The sequence below is a fragment of the Candoia aspera genome, chromosome 8 (assembly GCF_035149785.1).
Source record: "Candoia aspera isolate rCanAsp1 chromosome 8, rCanAsp1.hap2, whole genome shotgun sequence".
In the NCBI taxonomy this organism is placed as follows: domain Eukaryota; kingdom Metazoa; phylum Chordata; class Lepidosauria; order Squamata; family Boidae; genus Candoia; species Candoia aspera.
Genome location: NC_086160.1, coordinates 35,733,866 through 35,760,712, shown reverse-complemented (window position 1 = coordinate 35,760,712; position 26,847 = coordinate 35,733,866). Strand labels below are relative to the sequence as shown.

The following is a 26,847-nucleotide window of genomic DNA, read 5'->3' as shown; positions in this document are numbered from 1 at the left end:
GAGTGGAGGGCAAAAGGAAGAGGGGCCAGCCAAGGGCAAGGTGGATGGATGATATTCTAGAGGTGATGGACTCGTCCCTGGGGAAGCTGGGGGTGTTGACGACCGACAGGCAGCTCTGGCGTGGGCTGGTCCATGAGGTCACGAAGAGTCGGAAGCGACTAAACGAATAAACAACAACAAGGGAAGTTTTATGACTTGAGCACAGAATTTAGCTGTTGTATTTTACACTGCTTATCTTTTAGGAAAAAAATTAAATAAAATTAGTCTGAATAGCCAGGCAGTCTGTGTATTAACCATTTAATTAATTGGGAGCACAATTCCTTGTAAAATCTTGTATCTCAAAAAAAACATATTCTATTGTTTCAATTTCATCAGAGACACAGAGGCATCTTCTGTGTGAAAAGGGTATCTGATTATTTTTACCATCCATGATTGCAAAGGGAAGGGCATTTAAGTGTGCTGTAGAGACGGCCCAGCAATATTTGGAATAAGATAACTCACATAAGCATTGTGTGGTTTGCAATTTTCTTGTTTCATTATAGAGTTGTATAGCCTTGGGGCAGTTGCAAGGTTATTCTAGAGTTCCATATCTTCTAGTATTTGTTTAATAGCCTCCTTTGCTTTATCCAATCTCATGGTTAAAAGGAAATCATGAGACATACCCAAATGGAGCAGCTTTCTAGTTACAGTTCAGCACCATTTGGGTTGGAAGATGTCCCATGCTAAAAAGGGCAGAGCCATATAGGACATAGATGGATTTTGAGACAGTAAGATGTATTTAATTGCCAAGCTGTACTTTCTATGCTTTGTAGCTTGGTCTCCAGTTTAAGTAAAGCATTAGGGCTACTATCTCAAACACAGGCAACAACATTGAAAAGTTTTGTGCCCCCCAAAAAGAATGCATACAGAATCTTCTTATTAAGATAATGGTGTGTTGCCCAATATCAGCACAATCAATACCTCAGAATGTATCCAATGTACAATGTACATGTATCCAATGTACATAAAGTAAATTTATGAATTTAAAAATTTGTTCACATTTGCTTGTAGGCACAAAGATAATATTGCTTATGAAAACAACGCTTATTGTTCTAAATTCTCTACAATATGGAGTAGCTGGTAGCCTTAGGAAGAAGAATGATATAAAATATATTTTCTCTTATAATCTAGTATGGTCATATATATATTTATAATATAACCACACAAACCCACTGGACACAAGTCCTTGGTGGCCTGAGGAATTTCTTAACACTGCAAAAGCAGCTGTTATTTTCTCAAGATCACTCAGGCTCCTATTTCACAGGAAGGTTATCCTGTTCTACCATGAAAGTGGGTATGCAGTTTCTTCTTTCACTAAATAACCCAAATTGTTTGTTTTGTAATCTCTAAGATGAAAGCCATTAGACATGCTGCAGCTGCAGGACTCTGGAAGATGGTGAATATATGCCATAATAAAATATTGCCTTTGGTTATTTCAACAAAATGATGTGACTGAACTGCAACTTTATTTAGGGTAATTATTTCTTCATGCTACTCAACAAGTATGCACACTTTGGCCAAATAGTGGAACAGAGTGCTGGGTAGAGTTGAGTGATTATTTCTGTAGCTCACAATGCTTCAGTATCAATATTTATATACACAACACAGCACAGCTTTATATCTCAGCTTTTTTTCTGCTATTATTAAGATTTGATATAGCAAAAGAAAAACATTTAAGATTTGTAGGAAGAGAACCGTGTTAGTCTATGGTGGCAAAAAAACCCCAGGAGTTTGGTAGCACCTTTTCTGACCAGTTCCACATACAACATTCCTAATATAACTGGAAAAAAAGTAATTCAAATTGGTAGGTTTATTTGAGAAATATAGCTATAATTAAAAAGCCAAGTGAAAGAAAGCCCAGAATAAAATTTATTTTGAAGTAACAAACAAGCATTTAAAATTGTAGCAAATTAACATTTTAAGCTTTTAGTAAAACAAAGTATAGATCATTTAGATTGACTCTGAATAATTCTGTTTATGTTTTTATTAGGGCTTGACTATGCTTCATATTCAACGGCAAAGCAGTTCTAAAGTGTGCAGGAATATACACTTACTATCTATCTGCAACTCGTGAAACCACATCTTTTCTTGGGATTTCATGGCAGCTGTGGTGGCAGCAATATAATTCTTGGAAAAAGACACAGCTGTTTTAAGTTGTTGCAAACAGATAATATGTGCCAATTCAACAATATTTCATGAGGCACATGAGAAGTAAGTCCAGACTCAGATTGTCTATCACATGATGGATTGCTTTAATACTACCAGTTCTGCTCACCATATTCCATAAAATCAAGTTAGACTGGATACTGGATACTGCCAATATGCAGAGTGCTGCATATGAATCAAGGCCATCGTCATATATTCAAACCTGCCATTTTAGACATTTAGACATTTGCTATCCCTGGGCTTGCACTGGCTGGGCTCTGTTTATATGCATCACCCTAACAACAACAACAACAACACTTCAAAATGAATTATTGATGAAATTGACAGATGAAGATTCTGGAAACATTAATCACATGGACATCCACCGAGAAAGGGGGCAAGTGACAAAACATGCATTGTGAAGCAAATACAGCAATTTACATATTTACATTGGGACACAAATATGTAATGGTGGGATTTGCATCAGGACATCACCACATGCTTGTTGTCATTTTGTGTTAATTTTGTATTAATGCTTTCATTTTTTTTCTTCCACTGTAAAATAGAGATTGTTTGCAACACCAGATTAATGACATGCAGATTTAGAGTACAGATTTAATTTGGGAAATGTATGTTGTTCTCTCATTTTTGACTTTTTAAATGAAAACAGAATGCTTCAGCAGTCTAGTAGCAGCATAAAGCCATTATGAAGCTGTAATGACGCAAAAACTACTCAAAAGACTGGAACTTCAAAGGTATACTTACAAAGAAAACAAATGAAAATGTTACCCCAGATCTATGAATCTTAACTCAAAAATCATCAAATGAAACAATAAAAAATACTGACCAAACATATACTGTTTTGCATAAACATTTTTTGGGGTTTTGAACCGTTGCAAAAAAAAAAAAAAAATCCTCAAACAAAGCTTTGAAAAGAAATTACTTGTGTAAAATCAAACAAAAAGAATAAAGAATTCATTATTTAATGGAGTTTTTAGTGGTATAATTTTAACCACCCTCATTTCTTTTTTCCATGTGTACATCTTATAGAATTTTTCCCTCTACTTTTCTCTGTTACTTGCTCCCATACTATTACAAATGCAGTACATTCTACTTAGACTATCAACTGACATATTTACATTGGACTGGTTTATACTTATGGTCAATTAGTACTTATTTCTAAGATAGCGATTATTGAAATTGCCATTCTTTTTTAATCCATTCAATTGTGTCTGATTCTTGGAGACTGTCTCATCCTGTCTCTGCAGTTTTCTTGGCAGGTTCTTCGAAGTGGTTTGCCATTGCCTTCTTCCTAGAGCTGTGAGCAAGTGACTGGCCCTAAGTCACCCAGCTGCCTTTGTGCCTCGGGCAGGAGTAAAACTCTCAGTCTTCTGGTTTCTAGCCCGGTGCCTTAACCACTACACCAAACTGGCTGTTTGACAAACATTAGTGCTCACCAATGTGCTCAGGGTCAATGAAGCAACACAACATGTCTGATATTATTCCAGTCCAAAAATAGATTTACTCCCCTCATGCTTTATAGCTTACCTACTAGTTACTGCACTGAGAATTACTTGTCTTGTTCTGTTGGAAGCTAAAGCTGACAGAAGAGCCACTACCTATATCCCCTTCCTTAACTATCCTGTATACCACGGTTCCTCAACCTTGGCAACTCTAAGCTGTGTGGACTTCAACTCTGCTGGCTGGGGAATTCTGGGAGTTGAAATCCGCACAGCTTAGAGTTGCCAAGGTTGAGGAACCCTGCTGTATACACTTGGTCCCTAGCATTTAAGAGCAATACCTAACAATAGGCTACGCACAAATTCATACTGATTACAGCATTTCTGCAAAGAGCAAAAGGCACAAAGGGTTGTTGCTAGGCAACAGTCCCAGATATTTATAATTCCTCCTAAACCTTCCAATTGTTGGAGGAAAATTCTGAGAGTGCCTTGGACTGCCAGAAGATCCAACCAGTCCATCCTCCAGGAAATAAAGCCAGACTGCTCACTTGAGGGAATGATATTAAAGGCAAAACTGAAATACTTTGGCCACATAATGAGAAGACAGGACACCCTGGAGAAGATGCTGATGCTAGGGAGAGTGGAGGGCAAAAGGAAGAGGGGCTGACCAAGGGCAAGGTGGATGGATGATATTCTAGAGGTGATGGATTTGTCCCTGGGGGAGCTGGGGGTGTTGACGACCGACAGGAAGCTCTGGTGTGGGCTGGTTCATGAAGTCACGAAGAGTCGGAAGTGACTAAACAAATAAACAACAACAAACCTTCCAATACAAAAAGGGAGCGGCCCTTAGATTTAAACTATATACTGACACACATTTAGGTTTTTCAGCATTCATCTATGTTTTTACTATGAAAACCTCTACAATTCTTGACTCAGATTTCCATAGAACCATAGTGAATGCTTTGAACAAAGCTATTTAGAATCATTTGCCAGATGATACAAAATGCTACTTCTGCACTTTTAAAGCAACAGAAACGTGCAATGTAGAGTAAAAACAATTCAATTTTCTCTGTGTGGAAATGTACATCCAGTACTTTGAAAATTACATTAAACCATATGCATTACAGGGGTGGGAGTTGTAAGAACAATAAAACATACGTAAGTAGTTTGTCTCAAGCATGTCTAGGAGGTTGACTGCCCTTCTCTTCACCTTTTTCCGAGCACCAGATGTAGTGCCATGAGTGAAAATGGAACAGACTTAAGCATAACAGTCCAATTCTCTGCATAAAAGGGAAAAAAACCATTGCCTAAGAGTCTCCCATGCAGGAGACAAAGGCAGCTATCAGGACTGAAAATTCACACATTTTCTTATTCTGTTAATAAAACACAGCTAAAGTACTATTAACGGCTTCCTGCTTACAATAATACAGGCTTCAAAGAGACAATTCTAAGTATATGGACCTTTATGTAAAGTGTCTGGATTACAGAAAACAGAACTTAAGTATTAGAAAAGTATGGTTTACTTTAAAAAAATGCTTTGTTTGGCCAAAAAGGAGGAAATAGCAGAGACAGCAGTACCAAAGCAGAACAGACCCGCAGCCATTTTTAAAAGAAGAAAATCTGATAAGAAAGCAATCTTCTAAACCGGTGGTTCTCAAGCATGTTGGTTTCAGGACCCATTTACATTCTTAAAAATGATTGAGAACCCCAAAGAGCTTGGGGTTTAGGTGCATTGCATTATCAATATTTGCTGTATTAGAAATCAAAACTGATTTAAATTTTAAATTTAAATTTTAAAATATTTGACTTTGCAGACTCCCTGAAAGGGTCTTCAGGAACCCCAGGGGACTCCAGACCACACTTTGGGAACCACTATTCTAAACACATTTCTTAACGGGAAGTAGTTTTAAAAACGTGTACTTCAAATTTAGTCGCACTGGAGGCTGCCATAATTAGGGAGAAAACAAAGGGTTTCAAAATCCACAGTGTTTACCTGTCAAAGTCCATAAAGTAAGAAACACTACATGGATTTTGATATATGTGGAAAAAAAGATAATATAACATCATAAGCCCAGTTTAAGGTCAGAAGATAATATGACATTAGAAACTACAAAATAGCAATGTTTAAATGCCCATAGAACTTACATAGAGCAACAGCGTAACGTACTTGAATTATTACTATCTATCATTTAAATCTAATATATTCCATAATAGTGGCATGCCAATGATAGCAGCTGTAAGCCTAAAACAAAAATGTTTCTTTTGATTTTCTTTATCAGATGAAACAAAAATGAGTCAATTCTCTAACCCCAACAGTAAAGACTGCATTACCTCCTCATTTTCAACCATACAGAATGTTTACAGTATACAGTAAGTATAGCACTATTTTTTCAACACATTGCAGCTTCCAAGCAAGGAAAAAAACCCATCCAATTTTTACATAACCAGTAAAAATGTAAAGATACCCCTGAGTTGAGTGTGCGTCCAGTTAACTACATGGTTATATCTGTGCAATTTTCTTAGCAAAAATATGGAAGAGGTTTGCCATTGTCGTCTTCTGGATTAGTTTTTTTTTTTCTTTCACAGTCTAGCCTGATGGCCTGGGAATTTCCTGTTGTTCTCCTATCCATTTATTCCCCAAATGAATTTATTCATTCATTCATTTGCAACCTGCATTCATCTTCAAAGGCCCTATTCAGGTAGTGTGGAGCAGAGAGAAATAGAGTAGAAGGAACAGAAGCAGATACATTAAGTAAGTTAGGTCCCGCCTGATAATAATGATTCCAAGTTATACTTCTGTTTCTACCAGACTAATCTAGAGAAACAAATTAAATAATCATAAGATTTAACTCTATTTCTGTTGAATGTTAGGTCAAACTTTAATAAAAGAGACAACATTCACGATCATGTAAGGATCAAGAGGCTGAAATGGCAGGATATGGTGGGAGCCCGGATACGGTCAGTCCATTGTTCCATACAGAGATTCTGCAGACCTGTTGGTCACAGAGGTCCATAAGTATGCCAACCCTATTTCTAGCCCTCCATCACAGACTATACCAATTTTGAAAGTATTTCCTCATTCTAAAGAGACAGGTGGAAACAGGAGTTCTGTTGATATAATAGCCACCTGACAGTTTATTAAAATTCCCAACTGAGATGACATGGATAATCTCAGAAATGATGTTGGAGAACCTAAGAGTTTTGTTCTTGGGACACTCTGATATTCTTAGCGAGTCTATATTGACCGGTGAGAATATGCTGTGTTAATTTATTGCTGTGTTGATTTATTACTCCGTATTGCCTAATCCAGATTGCAGAAAAATCTTCTCTAAATAGAAAAACTGGACCTTGGATAATGGACATCTGTGTAAGGGGCAAACGTGTGCCAGAGGCAAACATTTCCTCTCTTATAGCTATACCGCGACACTGTATGCAGGTACATAAGATGCAGCGCTGGCATTGTGATGACACAGCGCATGTTCAATATTTTGACAAAATCTAGAGTTGCTGAGGATATCCCCGTCACTGATTCTCGTCCTTCTGCTTTGCCTCAGTTTCTTTTTTCTTTTGCTTCCTATGTTTGGAGCAGCCTCATTTGTATTTACAGCCACTGTGAGTGAGAGGGATGAAACCTTCTGTCTGGCTTGTTCCACTGAGATTAACATCACTTGTAATATGGCTCTTCGGCCCTCTCCTCGCTCACTATCCACAACAAGGAATTCTGAAACTTGTGGATAATACTAGAATTATCCACATAGGCAAATTCTGTTTAAAGCAAGTCAAGGGCAAGTGACTGATGACTCACAATGTTGCTTCTGTTTCTCCAGAGACTCCTCTAGATAGAACATTGATTTCCATATATATCTTCAAGCATAGCTTACAACTTAGTTTAAGTTATTCTTTTCTTCTGAAAACAGGGTTGCCACCTAAGGCTGGCTCTCTGGGCCTTGGTAAAGTGACCCACTTAGCACCTTATGCTTTGGCCCTTTATTACAGTAAATCTGCTATAACTTTCCCCATCTTGGCTTATACTGCTTTACAGTGACTTTGATCTAACAATTATCACTCATTAACACTTCCCTTTTGTCCTTCCCTTTAAGGGAAGCAGTTGTGATGCCCCTGGACCCATCTGAATTTTGATAACTGTAATAAACAATTCATTATTTCATGCTAGGCCGAGATCGTAGACGAGATGGCACTCCAGAAGCTGTTAGATGAAACAGAATAACTTGTGAATTTCTAGTCTAGGTTTAGATTTGGATCTGGCAAAGAAAGGTTTAGATTTGGATCTGGTTGGTCTTTTAGATTATCTGTACTTAAAAAGAAGTGGGGAATGAGATCTTGTGTTACTCTTTGACTTTTGATATTACTGACTCTAGTATAATGTTAAAGCACTTGAGGGAACTCTGTGAGATAGTTCTGCTCCTATTCCTTTGAGTAATATTAAGGCTGTGGGTGGCATATAATTTTTCAAAATAACAGCAACAATTTAGGCGTATATGCTTCTTCAGTTATATGCAACCCTGAGTAGCTTACACTCTCAATAACACTAACAAAATTAAAACATATGTTAAAACAAATATATCAAATTTCAAATATTTTTAACTTGTGTGATCAAAGATCAGACCAAAACAATAAAACAGGAAAACAAGGTAAATGTGTCCCAATCCACCCGGGTAACTGCACAATAATAAAAGATAAATTGGTTATGTACCATCAAGTCATTGTCGACTCTTACAACCACATTTTCTCCATGATGATCTGTTCCTAATCTAGTTCTTCATCTCTTCCAATGGTGCACTTAGCGTTACTGTGACTGAGTCTATCCACCTTGTTGCTGATTGTCCTCTTCTCTTTCCTTCCACTTTTCCCAGCATTAGAGCCTTCTCCAGGGAACTAAGTCTTTGCATAATGTGTCCTAAGTAGGATAATTTGAGCCTTGTCCTTTGTGCCTCAAGTCAGAACTCTGGATTGATTTGTTTGATGATCCATCAGCTTTTCTTAGCTCTCCATGGTATTGCCAGGAGTCTTCTCCAACACCAAAGGGCTAAGAAGGGATAATACTATTCTTATCTAAACCAACAATACTATTCTTATCCTGCTTCTTCAATGTCCAATTTTCACTTCTATAGGGTGTCACAGGGAATATCATGGCTTGCACAGTTCTGATCTTTGTAGGTCTAGCTATCCACCACTTTGATATCTTCATTGCCAATTCTAAGATTGGTTGTTCTACCTGTTGTCGTTAGTTTGGTCTTTATATTTAATTTTAGTCCCCTTTTTTGAACTGTGCTCCTTGACTTTTATTACTAGGATTTGCAGGTCCTTTGCATTTTCAGCTATCAGGGTAGTGTCATCAGCACAGTGCGGGTTATATTATTCCTTCAACTTTAAAACCACACTCATCTTCTTCCAATCCAACTTCCCTTAATACATATTCAGCATATACAGTAAGATAAATAAATAAGGAGAGAGTATACAGCCTTGTCTCACTCCTTTGCCAACCCAGAGCCAGTCTGTTTCACCATGTTCTGTCTGTACTGTGGCTTCCTGACCTGCATGTAAGTTTCTCATGAGGACAATGGGATGTTCTGGGATTCCCATTTTTCTGAGCACTTTTCACAGCTTGATGTGATCGATACAATTGAAGGCCTTTCAATAATCAATGAAGCATATACTGACTTTGGGGGGGAGTTTTTTGGCTTTCTCAATTATTCAGCATGCATGAGCAATAATATCTCATGTTCCCTGGCCTTTTCAAAAGCCAGCTTGAACATCTGGCATCTCTTTTTCCACATAAGTTCTAATCTGCACTGGCTGATCCTAAGCATTATTTTGCTAGCATGTGAAATTAAGGATAACGTATGATAGTCTGTTAAGTCTCCTTTTTTTGGTATTGGAATGTAAATTGACCTTTTCCAATCTGTTGGCCATTGTGTCATTCTCCAAATTTGCTGGCACAGCTTGATTAGAACCTTTACTGAATCTTCTTCTGTTGCAGCTTCATATCAAATTAGGTCAATCAGTGCCAATCTTTATTTGTCCATGCCAAACTGTATAAACAAAATAAATAAACCACCTGCAAGAGATTTTTGGAGTTTTCCATCTACCATGCACTGGCCTTTGGCCATGCTTGCTAAGAATTCTAGAATTTGCAATCCCAATGCATTTATAGAGCATCAGACTGGGAAGGACGCCATACACTTTTCAGCTGCAGCTGGCTTCTATTCAGATTACATCAAACATTCTAGGAAACCAAGGACTCAGTTTACAGTTAAATATTTGCTTAAGTGTCATGCTCTGGTTTTCAATAATGAGTTTTTAAGATAAAGGGAACTTCTTAGCCCTTATGACTTGCTTGCGATTTTGAAGTTCAGCTGTTTTTATCAGTAACTTTAATAAAGTTGTATTTGTTATATATATACATGGCACTGACAGTTCAAGCAACTATGAATTTCTGTTTATTATTTAGTGCCATGGCTGTTTCACAATTCTACTTTTTACTGCAATTTTTTTACTTCTAAAAAGCTGGGCTTAATTTGTTCTCAGCTCCTTTCCTCAGGCTTACTGTACTGTCAGCTGCTTTAACTTAACAATAGTTTGTTTCAGCATGGAAAGCAAGAAATGAAATGCTTCTCATACATAAACACACTTGCTGAGGTTGTGAAGACACATATTCAAATAAAATGCCTGAATGAAAAAGTTCCCTTTATGCCAAATAAATTATCTGGACCTTTGGGATTGTGTAAGGAAATCAAGGTTACGTTTTGTTAAATAAAAGATGTGGTAAATCAGAATTGTCCAGTAGATCTCTGAATTAAGACTGCAATATTTTTTTTAAAAAAAATCCTATTTATACCTCTTTTCTCTCCCCAAGTTGCAATATGGAAAGGCAAGTGCAGAAGCTGACATGGATTGAGGTACAAAGTCAGCCTTTGAGGAAGACATGAAGCTGTGAGTCTGTGAGTTCCCCAATCCAAACAGCAAGATTAGAAATAAGGAAGACTGATTATTTTAAGAGGAGGCGAAATATGGATCAAGCCTAATAGCAAATCATGCAAGCCAGGCTAGTTCTGTTGTACCAGAGAGATGCTTCTGCGTGTAGTATGCTAAAATGTACTCACTGGAAGAAACCTAGTGTGATCGACCTGTGTAGGACAGAAGAGTAGTTTTATAAGTTACTAGAGGATTCCCAATAGATGAAAAAATGAAAGACTATAGCAGAAAAAACAAAGATCTACCATATTGTGAGAATTTTTTATCTCTAGTGCCTCAGACACAGGCTAATATAGGTATATGCTAATTTTACTACAAGATAGCTCATAGGATGTAAGAAACAATAGAGACGTTCTGTATTTTGTATCTGTTTCCCAGACCTCATTGGCCCATAAACCATAAATCAGTAGCATGACATAATATCCCAACATCACACAACCATTCAGGTAAGGTTAGCATCAGCACCTAAGAACTCTGAGCTAGCAGGGATAGTGCATTAATGCACGGAATCCCAGGACTGGTGCATACCCTGAATTCCATTTATATATTAAGTTAACCCAACAGTTCATTACTGTTTTTTCCTTTGCCAACATGTACAAACTATCCCGATACACCAAAACAGAAGCACTCCAGTCAAACAGGCTGCAAGGCCCCAAATTGCTCTGTAAAGTAAAATTGTTGAATAGATAAAAGCAGCGGAAAGCGGAAATGTGTTTGGTTAGGGCTTAAATGATATTAAGAAGGTGCCAAGTGATCTAAGGACATATTAAAGGTGAACAGCCACACAGCAGACACGGGGCCAGAAAAAGCAGTTTTTGTCGTCTCCATGAATAGTTGGATTGGTGCAACAGGAGGTATTCCAACAAGAGGGCTAGCCAATCTAGTTCAGTACGGTTAGTGACAGTACAGTTCTGTAAAATATATAATTAGTTCAGCTAAATTAACTGTATTTCTTTAAATAAAATAGTATGCGTCTAAATGAATTGGTTTAGATCATGTTTTCTTCCAGTATGGCCACTAATGCCATAATAAGTGTAAGTGCCCCTATAACCAATAAAGCTGTTGAAAGGAACGGAAGGAAAAAAGTTAGTAAAAGACATATAAAAGCTCTGCTCAGGACTCAGTGCAATCATGGAAGAGTTATCGTAACATAAAAATGCTATAAGACCCGCTTGGCTGTATTTAATTTCACTTCAGCATCTGTGTTTATCAGGGCTGGGATAACAAGAAAATATTGGCTTTTAAGCAGAAAATAGAATAACCTTGTGAAGATGTAATATTTCAGCCAATTGACTGAAGTTTCATTCAAGTCACGGAGCGGGATATTCACTCAAAGGCAAATGAGACCGCCAAGTACAGAATGAGCAATCAACAGAATACTCTGCCCTACCACATGGTTCCTTTACTTTTGTAGGAAATAAGGTATTTCATAATGAGCCAGGTTAACTGTATTAAAGCAAACAGCAGTGGGCTGATTCAATGACTTACTGTGATGTCAGGGAAAAATTATATACCATTTACAATTTTTCTGTAATGAAAAAGAAAGCACAGAAATGATAAGCAAGCAACAGCCAAAAGAAGCACTTCAAGAGATGCGATAGAACTATTACCTCAGATCTGTATCCTGCACAAACAGGCTATACACACCCATCCACTTTCAGTCTGGAGATTGGGTTCAGACATCATACCAACATGCTTTTGTTTGGTGTTGGCTTAACATGCTGTGGTAATTTAGCCACTGAGGTTTAAAGCATGGTTTAGCAAAACAAAAGAGGGTTCAGTGTTTTGAAAGAATGCATTCAAAACGTTACAAACTTACAATGGAAATCAGCATTGCTTTTTAAGAAAAAAGGTATCATTTCAACTACCACTTGGGACCAAAGTGAAAAAAATGTTACTGAAATTGAAATTTCATGGGTGTTTCTGTTCAAAGGTACAGTCCAACCCTAGTATTATGTGTGTCTTTCATAAGCTCCTATTTCCTTATCTCATGTAAAGAGACATCTTTATGAGTGGGCTGCAAATATACCTCCTTTACCAGGAACAACAACAACAAAGTTATCCCTTATTACAATAATAGGGCTGAATGAATGAATGAATGAATGAATGACTTTATTGATTAGTCAACTGACCATATCAAATGGCTCTTATATGAAGTGATCCTTTGAGTGACTTTACTGAGGGGGGGGGGACCTTCATGTCTCCAAAGTCTCTTTTTGTTGATGATAGTATTTTTTGAGTGTATAAGGACTTTAGGGGGGATACTAGAGACCTATTTTTGGATGGTGTATTTGGGATCTGGATCGGGAGATTAAAAAAAACATTAGGTGAATCCCAGCAGCCCCTGGAAATTGTTATTTGCTGTTGATTTCAATGGTGCAGTTCTGGATGGCTCCAAGGGTCACAAAATTGGGTCAGAAAGGGTACATGATACCCAAATATTGTCAACCTTTGCTGTAGAAATTTCTAAGTATAAGTGAGTTACCTTTGCATTTTTGATAGGAGCATCTGAGCTGAGATTGTGTAACTATTATGTATAGCAGGACTCCAAGCTTTTCAGGGCCAAAAAGGCATTTGGCTGTTAATAGTGTGCCAGAAACAATATTTATTTATTTATTTACTATCCTGCCTTTATTATTATTTTTTTTATAAATAACTCAAGGCGGCAAACATACCAAGTACTCCTTCCTCCTCCTATTTTCCCCACAACAACAACTCTGTGAGGTGGGTTGGGCTGAAAGAGAGTGACTGGCCCAAGGTCACCCAGCCAGCTTCCATGCCTAAGGCGGGACTATAACTCTCATTCTCCTGGTTTCTAGCCCAGCACCTTAACCACTAGACCAAACTAATAAGATAGGCAAGGACTGAACAAAATTTAAGTTAAGGGGATAGGGCCAGGGCAGATACTTAAGTGTATTTATTTAAAATGTAAAAATGTAAAAGTAATTAAACTTAATTAAAGTTAATATGACTGTATACATACCAAATTCTCCTACACAGCAGTCCTCCTATGTGCTCAAGTACAACTCTCTTCATCCCTAATCAATGTGATCATTAACAAGTTTGTAACTTATTCAGAAGTCAGCAAGTTGGAAAGATTGATAGAGGCTATCAGAAGTAACAAAAACCCAACATACATTGCCACCCAAGCATGTAAAAAATGAGTGGAGCTTGACTGCACAGTTGCACCCAACATTTTGCCTTTGTTGACTCCCTTTCACACTGAGAATACTCCTTTCTAGAGATAGAAAGATTTGGTCTTTTAGAAACCAAATATAGAACCCAACTGAAGTCTATGGGAAGAGGTGGATACAAATAGGGTTTTCACCTTCTCAGCAGCTTTTGATGAGTGGCTGGAATCTCCCACAAAGCTGAAGAAGTCCAAGTCATTTGACGCAGAGGAACATTTGCGTCAGTTTCTCTAAAATCTGGTAAAATATATGAGGAGGAACTTGTGCTAGGTTTTTTAAATTTTTGTTTGGTGTGTTTGCCAAGTCTCATGTTGTTTATTTTTCTGTACTAGTTATGGAACTGGGTGTTTCAAGTCAGCCTTCAGTCAAATCTGAGACTATATTCATGATGGTGCAATTTTTCTGTAGAATCTGTGTTAATAAAATGAAACCTCTTCACTATTTTCTATGAGATTCTAACAGAGAGGCCATCACCTTGAGGTCTCCTCAGAACACTGTATTTTATTTTGTATGTTTCTTTTTTGATTGATTTCCCAGCTGTTGTATTATTTTGACTTGGGCACCTCTGCAATTTATCTTTTTGCACAATGAAGAATACATGCAATTTCATTTTAAAGTTAATATTTTACATTTTATATGTTCTTTAATGGTTATTTTTTTAAAAAAAATCCCATTAGATTGGTTTATTATGTAAAAGAATAAGGAAGAGCTCAATTCCCTAGTCAGTGCAACTCTTTGCTACATGGCTAGGAGGTAGCACTAGAGAAATTATTTCAACATTTGTATTTAGATCTTTCAATTACCAGAAAGGCAGCACAGTGAGGGCGCTTTCTCTGTTATCCACTGGGCGAGGGGGTGGATGCCAGGCGAGGCCCTTCCTGGAAAATAGCGGGTGACAGAAAGAACTACTAAACTGGTACCCCTAATCAGAAGATGGACAGTTAAAGTTGGAGTTCAAAGATGGAGCAAAAGCCTAACCCCATCCCAAGTCCTTTTTCCAACTTGAAGCAGTCACAGAACATGTATATAATTTGTCACAATAGTATCTACATCACACTGTTTACACAACTCTAACTCTGGCCAATTACCAGTTCCTTAGGGCTAGCAGATATGGGCTGCAAATGTCTGGGTAATCACTAGATGGAAGGAAAGAGGTACAGCTTATCCCAACCTCTTGCTGCTGCCACTAGTTATTAGGTGGGTTTCTGCAACCCAGGTCTGGTAATCCTACACACCATTGATTGTCTAGGACTGGATTGGAATGATTTTGTAGTTTCAAAGCACATTAGACCTATCTTGTTTTCCTTCTATAACCCAGCTAAGCTTCAGGTACACTCATGGGGGATTTCAGTGGTAACAAGTTGGAACATCTGCTTCTTTAAGCAATATGAACATAAATGTCTCCATGTTATTTAATCTACACTAATTTTCAGTATGAGCAGGATACAGCAATGTAACTGCTTTATTACTACCCCAACTGAAAAACTGTTGCCAGAAAACTGCAGATGTACGCTCTGTAATAAAATTAATATGGTGACTGCAGTATTATAAACAGAATTCTGAAGAACCACACTAGAAGAGATTACAGACATCATTAGAATAAAAGAAACAGGTGAGAAAAAGTGGCTAAATACTCATTTTAAGCTTGCTAAAGTGCTGCTTTTGGAAAAACTCATAAAATAGCATTTGGTGCTAAATAGTGCAATTCTGACATGAAACCACAAATATAGCATTCCCCACAGTTGTGCAGGAAATACTTGAAACTGGGAAGAGTAGACAAAATAATTCGTTCTAAAGTACTTTCCAACAGCAGATATCCTGAAGTAATTAGGAGAGAACCCAGAGAGCTTCTCTAAGAACAGAAGATACTCTTGTTGGCACAAAGCATCTACAGTTCCCATAATTTCCTTTCTACAGTACTTCTCTCTCATATGTTCCCCAAGGATGAATTTTCGGGGCATGCAAAAAGTCAGGAGAGTTAATCCCACTGAAAGTATAGGATGTGGCTTGCATTTCTTTCTTTTTTTAAAATAGTAATTTTATTAAAAATTACAATTGCAAAGATAAACATTCATTGTTGTTTATTCGTTTAGTCGCTTCCGACTCTTCGTGACCTCATGGACCAGCCCACGCCAGAGCTTCCTGTCGGTCGTCAACACCCCCAGCTCCCCCAGGGACGAGTCCGTCACCTCTAGAATATCATCCATCCACCTTGCCCTTGGCCGGCCCCTCTTCCTTTTGCCCTCCACTCTCCCTAGCATCAGCATCTTCTCCAGGGTGTCCTGTCTTCCCATTATGTGGCCAAAGTATTTCAGTTTTGCCTTTAATATCATTCCCTCAAGTGAGCAGTCTGGCTTTATTTCCTGGAGGATGGACTGGTTTGATCTTCTTGCAGTCCAAGGCACTCTCAGAATTTTCCTCCAACACCACAGTTCCAAAGCATTGATCTTCCTTCGCTCAGCCTTCCTTATGGTCCAGCTCTCACAGCCATATGTTACTACGGGGAACACCATTGCTTTAACTATGCGGACCTTTGTTGTCAGTGTGATGTCTCTGCTCTTAACTATTTTATCGAGATTGGTCATTGCTCTTCTTCCGAGGATTAAGCGTCTTCTGATTTCCTGACTGCAGTCAGCATCTGCAGTAATCTTTGCACCTAGAAATACAAAGCCTTTCACTGCTTCTACATTTTCTCCCTCTATTTGCCAGTTATCAATCAAGCTGGTTGCCATAATCTTGGTTTTTTTGAGGTTTAGCTGCAAGCCAGCTTTTGCACTTTCTTCTTTCACCTTCATCATAAGGCTCCTCAGTTCCTCTTCACTTTCAGCCATCAAAGTGGTATCATCTGCATATCTGAGATTGTTAATGTTTCTTCCAGAGATTTTAACCCCAGCCTTGGATTCCTCAAGGCCAGCATGTCGCATGATGTGTTCTGCATACAAGTTGAATAGGTAGGGTGAGAGTATACAGCCCTGCCGTACACCTTTCCCAATCTTAAACCAGTCCGTTGTTCCGTGGTCTGTTCTTACTGTTGCTACTTGGTCGTTATACAGATTCTTCAGGAGGCAAACAAGATGACTTGGTGTCCCCATACCACTAAGAACTTGCCACAATTTGTTATGGTCCACACAATCAAAGGCTTGAGAATAGTCAATAAAACAGAAATAGATGTTTTTCTGAAACTCCCTGGCTTTTTCCATTATCCATCGGATATTGGCAATTTGGTCTCTAGTTCCTCTGCCTTTTCTAAACCCAGCTTGTACATCTGGCAATTCTCGCTCCATGATCTGCTGAAGTCTGCCTTGCAGGATCTTGAGCATTACCTTACTGGCATGTGAAATGAGTGCCACTGTTCGATAGTTTGAACATTCTTTCATGTTTTCCTTTTTCGGTATGGGGATATAAGTTGATTTTTTCCAGTCTGATGGCCATTCTTGTGTTTTCCAAATTTTCTGGCATATAGCATGCATTACCTTGACAGCATCATCTCGCAAGATTTTCAACAGTTCAGCTGGGATGCCGTCGTCTCCTGCTGCCTTGTTATTAGCAATGCTTCTTAAGGCCCATTCAACCTCACTCTTCAGGATGTCTGGCTCTAGCTCACTGACCACACTGTCAAAGCTATCCCTGATATTGTTATCCTTCCTATACAGGTCTTCTGTATATTCTTGCCACCTTTTCTTGATCTCTTCTTCTTCTGTTAGGTCCTTGCCATCTTTGTTTTTGATCATACCCATTTTGGCCTGGAAAACATTCATACAAACTAAAAAAAGAAAATAAAAAATAGAAAGTGCAGAAAAGAAAAAATAGAAAAATAGAAAAGAAAAAAAAAGAATATAGTGAAAAAAAAAGAAGTATATAAAGAAATAACTTCCACCTTCATTGCAAGTATAAACAATTTTAGTAACTTATCGCCTTCTCTTAAAATACAACAGATAATCTCTTCTTCCCATACCCCATCTTTTATCTATAAAAAAAATCCTAAAACCTCATCATTTCAGTTCTGATCAGCAAAAGTCCATTAAGGGTTACCAGAAATAACAACATGTCTATTTTAACCTTGATCAGATAAACCACCTTTATATTCCTTCCTTTTACTTTTAACAATCTTGATCTATAGTGCCTTCAAATAATGTCCTAAAACTTGATTTCTTCTCATTTTTTCTTTGTCGCTTCACACAAAAATTTTCAAAGCTTTAACAAGCCTCTTTTGTAAATCCAACATAGGAAAATTGTCCAGGTCACTTTCTTGGTTTGTTATTTGAAATCCCTTTTAATTATTAAGTCAGCCTGTTTCTTTTGTACGTCCAGTGTAGCATCTTTTTCCTTGTCATTCTTGTAGTCTGTCATTTTTAAATCCACTTTCAGATCAGTCTCAATCTTGTCAAGTAAAACTTGCTCTTCTTCCATAACATCTTTTAAACATAGGCTATCTATAGAAGCAGACACTCTTAAAATTAACTTTGGGGTCCATTGTTCAAAAATATCCTTCAATATGTCCAATGTTAAAATATTTTGCTTCATTCTGTATTAGTAAGTCAAGTTTAAGTGTTCTTCTCCTTTAATTGTAATCTTTAATTCCTTCTGGTGTACAACTATCAAAGTCTCATCCTATCGTGTTTTTTTTAAAGAATTCAAAACAAAAGCATTTTCACACAGGAAGGATTCTTATAATTCCAAAATCTTATTTCAAATCCATCTGGACCCTTAGTCTGTTTGCAACTTTCCAAAATCAAAGTTCTAATCATCCTTTTCCTGTTTATTCCAAAAACATTAGCACCAACATCATCAGTGAAGCATGGTAGATTGTTCATTATGGTAAGAGTTGTGTCAGGAGAAAACAGATAACACTAACTGGAATAGCTAATGACAAATTTAAGCTGTCTCCACTGTGGGCTGGGCATGAGATGAAGGCAATATTGTGCATCTTTAAATATGTTTAGTGGGGCACCTTAGTGCTGTATTTAGTTGGACATGAGGATGAGACCTGAGTTTATTGGCTTTTACTCTCAAGAAAATATTTTTAGGACTTCTGGTCCAATCTAGTAATTGTGAAATCCAATAACATATTATTCCATGTTCAAGAAGTAAAATGAGAGCACGCTAGCACATTTGTATCATTACTTCTCTGGAGTGGAGGACAAATGTCTGCAAGGCAGGAGAGAAGGAACGACCTCATTATTCTGTTTTATCACTAATGAAGATTCTAGAAAAATGCATGGAGTCTAACCATAGAGGAGCTTCCATCTGTGAATATTGTGCATTTTGACAGACTTCTCATACTTAGTAAGGCAGAAGGAATAAATGGTTTCTTTCCTGTCCCTTCTTCCTGTCCTAGCCACTTTCTTATATTATTTGCAATTAGATGCCTCCTGGCCATCCTACCAACTTTGTTTGACAAAACTAAGATGATCCTTCCACTTTATAGGTAATTATGTATGGGAAGTACTGTAATTTTGGGCACCATGATAATATACATAGTGAAAAATGTAACAATCTTATTAATCAGTTTCAGATTTGGACCTGAAATTATTCAGCTTTATATCTTCTGCTGCTACTGCTCTGTTAATGATTGCTCACACAACACTCAGTTCTAATATACTGTATAATGTTTTCTTTTAGCATGTTGTATGAAATTGGACATTGTGATTGCAAACACCAAAATAGTTGTTTATTCAATAAACCAAGGTTCAACAACCAATGAATTATCATGATGAACGCATATGACACTGCGTACTCTACATGAGATATAGCTGAGTTCAAATAATAATCAGGACCTTTTTTCAGGTTTGGTGATGTTTGAGAAGATGTTTGTTCATTTGATTCCTCTGTGGTCTTGCTCTCAGTAAGAGTATATAAACCCTTTCCCAACACTTGGTCACCTCCAAGTATTATGGATGTTATTTCCATAATTCCCCAGTCACTGTATTATGACCAGGGTCAGAAAAATGCAAAGCGCACTGACTTCCGGGGAAGAAATGGTGAACTAATGACTGTGGCGGAATGAAGAGCCAGTGAGTAGATTGGCTCTTTGTAATTCCTCTCCAGAATTACACCCCTTGCCAGGATCTGCCAGCCTCTGTTGACAACTTTCAGCTGCTGCTGGCATATCACTTTCCTTCTTGTCACCAGAACACCAAGGCCTTTTTGTCTTCGTTGAATGAAGGTCTACTCACCTGGCTTTCGCAGAGGCATCTGTCAACAAAATGCTGGACTGATGCTTTAAGAAGCATTTCTTGGATCTTTAACAGGCTATCTATAAACACAGATTTGACAGAGTGCTAGTTCTTGAAAGTGTGTGTGTGTACATACGTGTATGCATGTGAGCGCTGTCAGTGCTGCAAACAGAAGCAGGTGGTGTTTTCTTTTCTGAACAATTTTACCATCCTACTGCCTTTTCCTCTTCCCGTCCTTCCATGGCACCCTTTCCCCTTTTTTCCACTCTGCATGTGTCAGTGTGTCAGAGAGAGAAAAGAGGACAGCTGAGCTTTCTGCAGCAACCAGCTGCATTGAGATGGAGAAGTACAGATATTGCTTGACAAACAATCACAACTGCAGAACTCAGGTAAAAAGGGAAACTACTGGGCAGAGGAAAAAGAGTAGTACTGCCTTTTTCTCTCTCTCTCTCTCACCTTCCTTCCATGGTTTGTCCTTCCTTTACTTCACTGTGCATGCAGCATGTGCATGTGTGTTAGAGAGAGTGAGCTGATTTTTTTTCCCACTTGGAAGATACCTTAGTTTATGTGGATAGGGAATGTGAGAAAGAGGAAAAGAAAAAAGTGCTAAAAAAATTTGGGAGGCTATTTTTAAACATGGGTTTAGCACTGTTCCAGAATAGCGCTAAACTCATGTCCAAAAGGTGACCAACTATCAACTGATATCAGCTGACAGTTGGGTTATTTTGAAGGCACTTGCACAAAACACTTTCACAGAACCAGGGCAGGTTTTGAAGACAGCTAAACTAACAAGTCTAGCCATCTGTCAGAATTTCCTTCCTCCCCAGCATCACTCCCATCCCATATTAAGGACAGTGACTGGTGGATATTTTCCCACCAGCTGGTTGATGTTTAGCAGAAAAGGAAAACAAAGCCAGAGAAACACATTCAACTATGTCCTTAAATTGTCCAGCATTAAAACTGTTAGGACAGTGCCAGCCATGTTACTGAGGCAGATTACAGCTCAGCCACGGGGCAGCACAAATTATGGTTGGCATACTTTTCTGTCAACTCATGGACTTGATGAATGCATATTAAATGGACCTGAAGAACAGCACTCAACCAAGTAATTATGCATAGGTTTGTGCTCTCTTTTCTTTCTTGCCCTATCCAGTTACCTTTTCTACTTGTCTAATTTCTGTCCCATTTCCCCTCACTTTTCAGTGATCCCTTCCCATCCCTTAATTCCCTCTCCATCCCTCTTCCTTTGATTCCAGCTGTGTGTATATGTGTAGGGTGTGTGTGTGTGAGAGAGAATGCTTTGTGTGTTTATGCATATTATCTTATTTTTACAGGCAGTTAATCTTAATCAGTTATTAATTCAACCCCCTTTTTTTAGTTCAGCCTCTTGCCAAAGTTACTATACAAATGTACAAATTTGAATACACTTATGTATTGGGGAGAAAAGTCTTCAGACTTAGTTTTAGCAACTGTAGCCTAACAAGGTAGGAAAACTGGACACCGCACACAATATTTATGTTCACTTTTTTTCTTTTCTTTTGCATCCCACCTTTCCACCAAAGGATATTCATAACATTGGATAAATTTGCAGGTGGGTTCCTTCCTTGAGATTATTATTCTCTGTAATAGCAGAGGAGTTTGTCACCTGGGAGAAGTGCACTGAACCATTCCACTTCTTTCAGCTTCTCCAAATTAAATAACTTGACCTTTAGAGAACAAACTTGTAGCAGACAAACCATCAAGACATGGCACAGAGCATATATCCACAAGTTCTGCCCAGAATGCAGATATATTCAATGCAATAAACTGGATATCCTCCACTATTGCTTATCTTCATGGCCAATTTTTGTTTATTAGGAGCTATTTGCATGGATGGAGTTTTTGGCAATGACCGGGCATTGTCTTGTATTACTGGGACTCCAAGGAACGAGACGGGGTGTTCTCTAGATTATCTTCTGCCACCTGCATGCTTGATCAATGCCCATCTCAGCTCCTGTGTGGGGCTGGGAGCAGTGTGACTCTCTGGGTCTGGAAGACTGTCAATGCCTTTTTATGGGAGGAGGTTTGAAAAAGGCTGTAGTATGACCCTTCCTGAAGAGATCTTCCCTGGATCCAACAGTGGCTGCTTATGTTATGGGGTTCCAGCCTTCTCTGCTATTTTTTAATACGTATATGAAGCTGTTGGGTGAGGTCATCTAACAGTTCACACTTCGGTATCATCTATATCAGTGTTTCTCAGCCTTGGCCGCTTGAAGATGTGTGGACTACAACACCCAGAATTCCCCAGCCAGCATTCAATTCTGGGAGTTGAAGTCCACACATTTTCAAGAGGCCAAGGTTGAGAAACACTGATCTATATTTACTAAAATGCACTACTTGCTCCACTAAACGTCCTTGCTCTGAATCAGATGGAAAGTGTTGCACCTGTAGAGATTTAGGATACCTCATGAGTAAATGCCCAAATCACTCTAAAGCCTGCATGTCCCAAATGTGTGGGAAACTGTGAAAGGACTAAATAAATATGGGAAAAGTACCTGCACTACACAAAAGTAAAATGACACAAACTCCATTCTAACTTAGAATACTAACAAATGTGATTTAACAAAGAGCAGAAACTTTTCTATCCCAACCAGTGCAGCCAGTCTATTTAAGGCAAGAGCTTAGCACCTGCGTGTCAATAAAGATCTTCTCTTCTTGAATGGTGATGGTGAGGGAAGTATTTTAAAAGATCAGCTTGCTTTATCAGGGCTTAGAAAACCTGCAGCTGGCAACATTCTCTGATTTCTCACAACCCAGTAAGCGCTAGATCAAGGTTTCTCAGCCAGGATTCTGCTAGAGGTCACAAGGGGTTCCCTGGGAGATCACAATTTATTTAAAAAATTATTTCAAATTTGGGCAACTTCACATTAAAGAGGTAAGTTTCGTTCTTTATTTTTAGTTTAAAAGCACTGTTAATGCATACCGTATATACAGGCCTACCCATGAAACGAATAGAATAATTTTGTAACTTCTGGCCTATACTTGAGCCTGACTGTGCAGGGGTTCCCCGAGGCCTGAAAAGTATTTCAAGGCCTCCTCTGGAGTCAAAAGGTTGAGAAAGGCTGCACTAGATCGTTTGGGGACTCTCCCTGTGCACTACATACAAAAGGTCGCTCCTCCTTTTTTCCTCACCCGGCGCTGCTTTCTTCCCCGGCCAGTTACCTGCAGTAGGCAGTCCCCGACCTCGGAGTGTTCGGCGCAGCTCACGTTGTAGACTTGGTGCTTGAAGACAGGTTCGTTGTCGTTGGCATCCTCTACGCTGATGCTCACCAGGCATGATGCTGAAAGGGGCGGCACACCCAAGTCTCGGGCCAGCGCCCACAGCTGCACCAGCGCTTCCCGCTCATGATCCAGCGCGGCTCGGATACTAAGGACGCCACTGAGCTGGTCGAGGAGGAAAAGCGCGCCGTGAGCCTGAGAGGGGGCCAAGGCGTAGCGCACCTGACTGTTGCGAGAGCCGGGCTCGTCGGCGTCGGAGGCGCTGAGGCGCAAGACGACGGTGCCAGGCGAGGCCGCTTCGGAGACAGTCGCTCGGTAGCTTGGCTGCGCGAAGGCGGGAGCCTGGTCGTTGAGGTCGGCCACGCGGAGAGCCAGCGTATGCTGCGAGAAGAGCGGCGGAACGCCAGCATCGACGGCCATCAGGCGGAGCTCGTAAACGTCGCAGGTCTCTCTGTCCAAGGGACCTTCCACGCATAGGAAATAGATGCCGCTGTCGCCGCCAGAGCGTCGCAGCGAAAAGGTGCCTTCGCCGCCTTCCAGGCTCAGCACCACGCCGCCTCCTGGCGTTCCCTCGCCATTCGCCTTTTCCTGCTGCTCGTCGCGGTCGGAGACGGACACGCGGGCTATGTAGTCCCCCGACCGCGCCCCTTCAGAGACTGTGGCGCCGGACTCGGTGAGATAGAGCAGATGGATGACCGGCGCGTTGTCGTTCACGTCAAGTACCTCCACCGCAATCCAGGCGGTCGCCACTTCGGGCTGGGCACCGCCGTCGCGAGCTTCCACAGCCAGGTGGTAGTTAGAGCGGACCTCGCGGTCCAGCGGCCGGCGCAAACGGAGCAACCCGGTGCGCTCGCCCACCTCGAAGTAGGTCCCCGCCGAAGAGTCGCCCTGGCGGCGGCTGAGAACGTAGCGCACGTCGCCATTACCACCCAGATCCGGATCGGTGGCGAAAACACGACACACCGAAGTACCTGCAGGCGCGTTCTCCCGTAGGCGGGCGCGATACTCGCTTTGCCCGAAAGTGGGAGCGTTGTCATTTTCATCCAGCACTTGGATCTCTACCCGGAGGCGTCCGCTCCGGCGAGGGCTGCCGCTGTCCCAAGCTTCAACCAGCAACCGATGGGTATCCGCCTGTTCCCGGTCTAGCCGTCTCAGCAACAGCAGATCCAGAGGCTCCGAGGAGGATGGGCCGTAGCGCAGCTGGAAAAACGGGCCTTCCTCTTCCTGATAGTCGTCCGCAGCCCCGTCCAGATCCCACGGCAGCAACGAGTAGCCCCAAATGCCAAAGCTTCCCTCGTCTGGATCCCGCGCAGCGGGCAAGCGGAAAGCGCTGCCGGGCGGACTGAGCTCGGAGATGTTGAGATACACCACCTCCCGAGGGAAGCGGGGAGCGTGGTCGTTCACGTCGCTGATCGTGATTTCCACCTGCACGATCTGGCCGCGCAGTGTGGCCGCCGCGAAGCTGTAGCGCGCCCTCCGCTCGCGGTCCAGCGGCCTTGCGGTGAGGATGATGCCCGTGTCAGTGTGCACGTGGAAATCCGCTAACAGGGCCGACTCCCCGCTGCCTTCCGATAAGAAGAAGCCACCAGGGTGCGCTTCCCCGTGGGGCAGCCCTGCGCTAATGTCCCCTACCAGAGTGTCAGCCGGCAGCTCTTCGTCCACTCCCAGGCTGAGGTTATACACCTGGGCTGAACACCTCCCCGCAATGCTCAGGCAGAGCCAGAGTGGGATCAGCCACCGCCCGGCGACCCAGGGCTTAAGCACCGGTCCTCCCCCTAGCTTCTGCCATCTCTTCCTCATCCTCAAGGCAAGTGGCCGGAGCGCCATGCCCGTCTCAGTCTCTCGGCCTCTCCCACGCACCGACGAAGCTTTCTCCTGGGCGCAGTGAGCCCTCTGCCCATAGGAGCGCCTGTGGCTCAGCCAAGGCACAATGACCAACGCCTCCCCTTAGCCTTTTCCTCTTCCCCATTCTCAGCCGTCCTTGTCGCCTGGACTGGGTGCATTCCTGGGGTCGGACAGTTCTCATCCACAAAGCTGAGGCTGAGAAAAACCAGTTGCAGGCGCCAGCGGAGAGGACAGCTCCCTGCCTTTCTCCTGAGGCGGATGCTTGCTTCTGATGCTGCGGCAGCAGCCTTACTCCGACGCCTCCGAGCTGCTAACACACCCCCTCCCCATGTGACAACAGCAAGGGCAAACTCCATTGCAGGGGCGGGGGGGGGGGAGACAAGAAGTGGGCAGCACGGGATTAGCCCCAATTAACCAGCTCGGGGCAGCTTTGCTGGGCACTGACTATCCAGCTAGCTAAATTTCAAATAAGGTTAAGGTTTTATTTTATTTCATTTTTAAATCCACTTGGGTCTCCCACCTTTCAAAATAATGGTATGGCATATTAACAAAACGAGTTAGATCCGTAGTCGCTAGCTAGCCTCTTAGGGATTAAACAGAGTATTTGAAAAATCATGAGATTTGAAGTTATATGGTACTGTCTGGTTAATTATTAGGTCTTGCAATTAAATATTGGAATATTATTGTTTAGGATTCTGACCTCTCATTTCATTTCTTCTCATCACATTAAACCATTTTAAGCTAACCTTCAGTAGTCCTTACTGAATGATTTTTGAGATGCTCTTCTCTTGTCTCAGTAGGTCTTTGCTTTTTTTTCAAATCTTTTTATTTTATTTTATCTTTGCAAAACTTGGAACTCTCCAAACTATGTTTTTGGGTAATGATATTTAGGCTAAATGAAGAGCCAGAACTTACAGTCTGAACATCAGAAATAGAAAGAACAACAAGAGGTAGATGTATGGTATATACGCTTTACAGAAAACTAGGATGACCTGTACATGTCTGAGTAATTAATTAATCTTGTCAACTAATTCCTTGATAGATAATTCGCAATGATAATACTTAACATTTCTGTAATGCTTTCAGGACTTTAACATGCTTTACTTGTGTTATCTGGCTGTGCTCTTATAACAACCATCCAAATAGGAATTATTATGCACTATACTCTAGACTGAAGTCTTACATAAGACCATTTCACAAAAGAAGAGTCAGCCTGCTGACTTCCAATATATAGCTCAGACTCTTAGTCCTATAATACTGTTATTACTTTGGTGCCTTCAAGCCAATTTTGACTCCTGATGACCATATGGACAAGTCCATGCAGTTTTCTTGGCAACATTTTTACCTGTTCTTATAAGAAAACCACCAAGATATAGGTTATACTGCTGATCCTAAACTCATGATAGATGCATTTAGTATTATTCATAATTCCAAAACTGCTTTTTGAAAGTAATCATCAGAGAAAGCTTCTTAATGCCAAAATCTCTGACTATCTTTGAAGTTTTTCTTAAAGAAAATACAGTTTCTCACTGTAATATAGTTGGTTTGTGATTTCTAATCCTCCAGACCTTGCATATGCATAACGATAAAAATCTTGCATTTTAATACAATCTCTCAGATGCATCCAAGTTGGAGCACTTTACAAATTTTTGTAATCATTGTAGAAAGCCATTAGCTGATTAAAAATTCAACTTGCTCCTTCAGTTAAGATCTCTTCTTCCCTCTTAAGTGATTAAT

General features: G+C 40.3%; 1 protein-coding gene across 1 annotated transcript in view; it reads right to left on the bottom strand.

Annotated features, from left to right (window-relative positions):
- Positions 1–25,092, bottom strand: part of DCHS2 (dachsous cadherin-related 2) — a 90,651-nt gene extending 65,559 nt beyond the window's left edge. Inside the window, exon 1 of the mRNA XM_063310521.1 lies at positions 23,209–25,092. Within this exon, the coding sequence (XP_063166591.1) occupies positions 23,209–25,092 (1,884 nt within the window). The remainder of the gene's footprint in view (positions 1–23,208) is intronic.
- Positions 25,093–26,847: the final 1,755 nt, after the last annotated feature.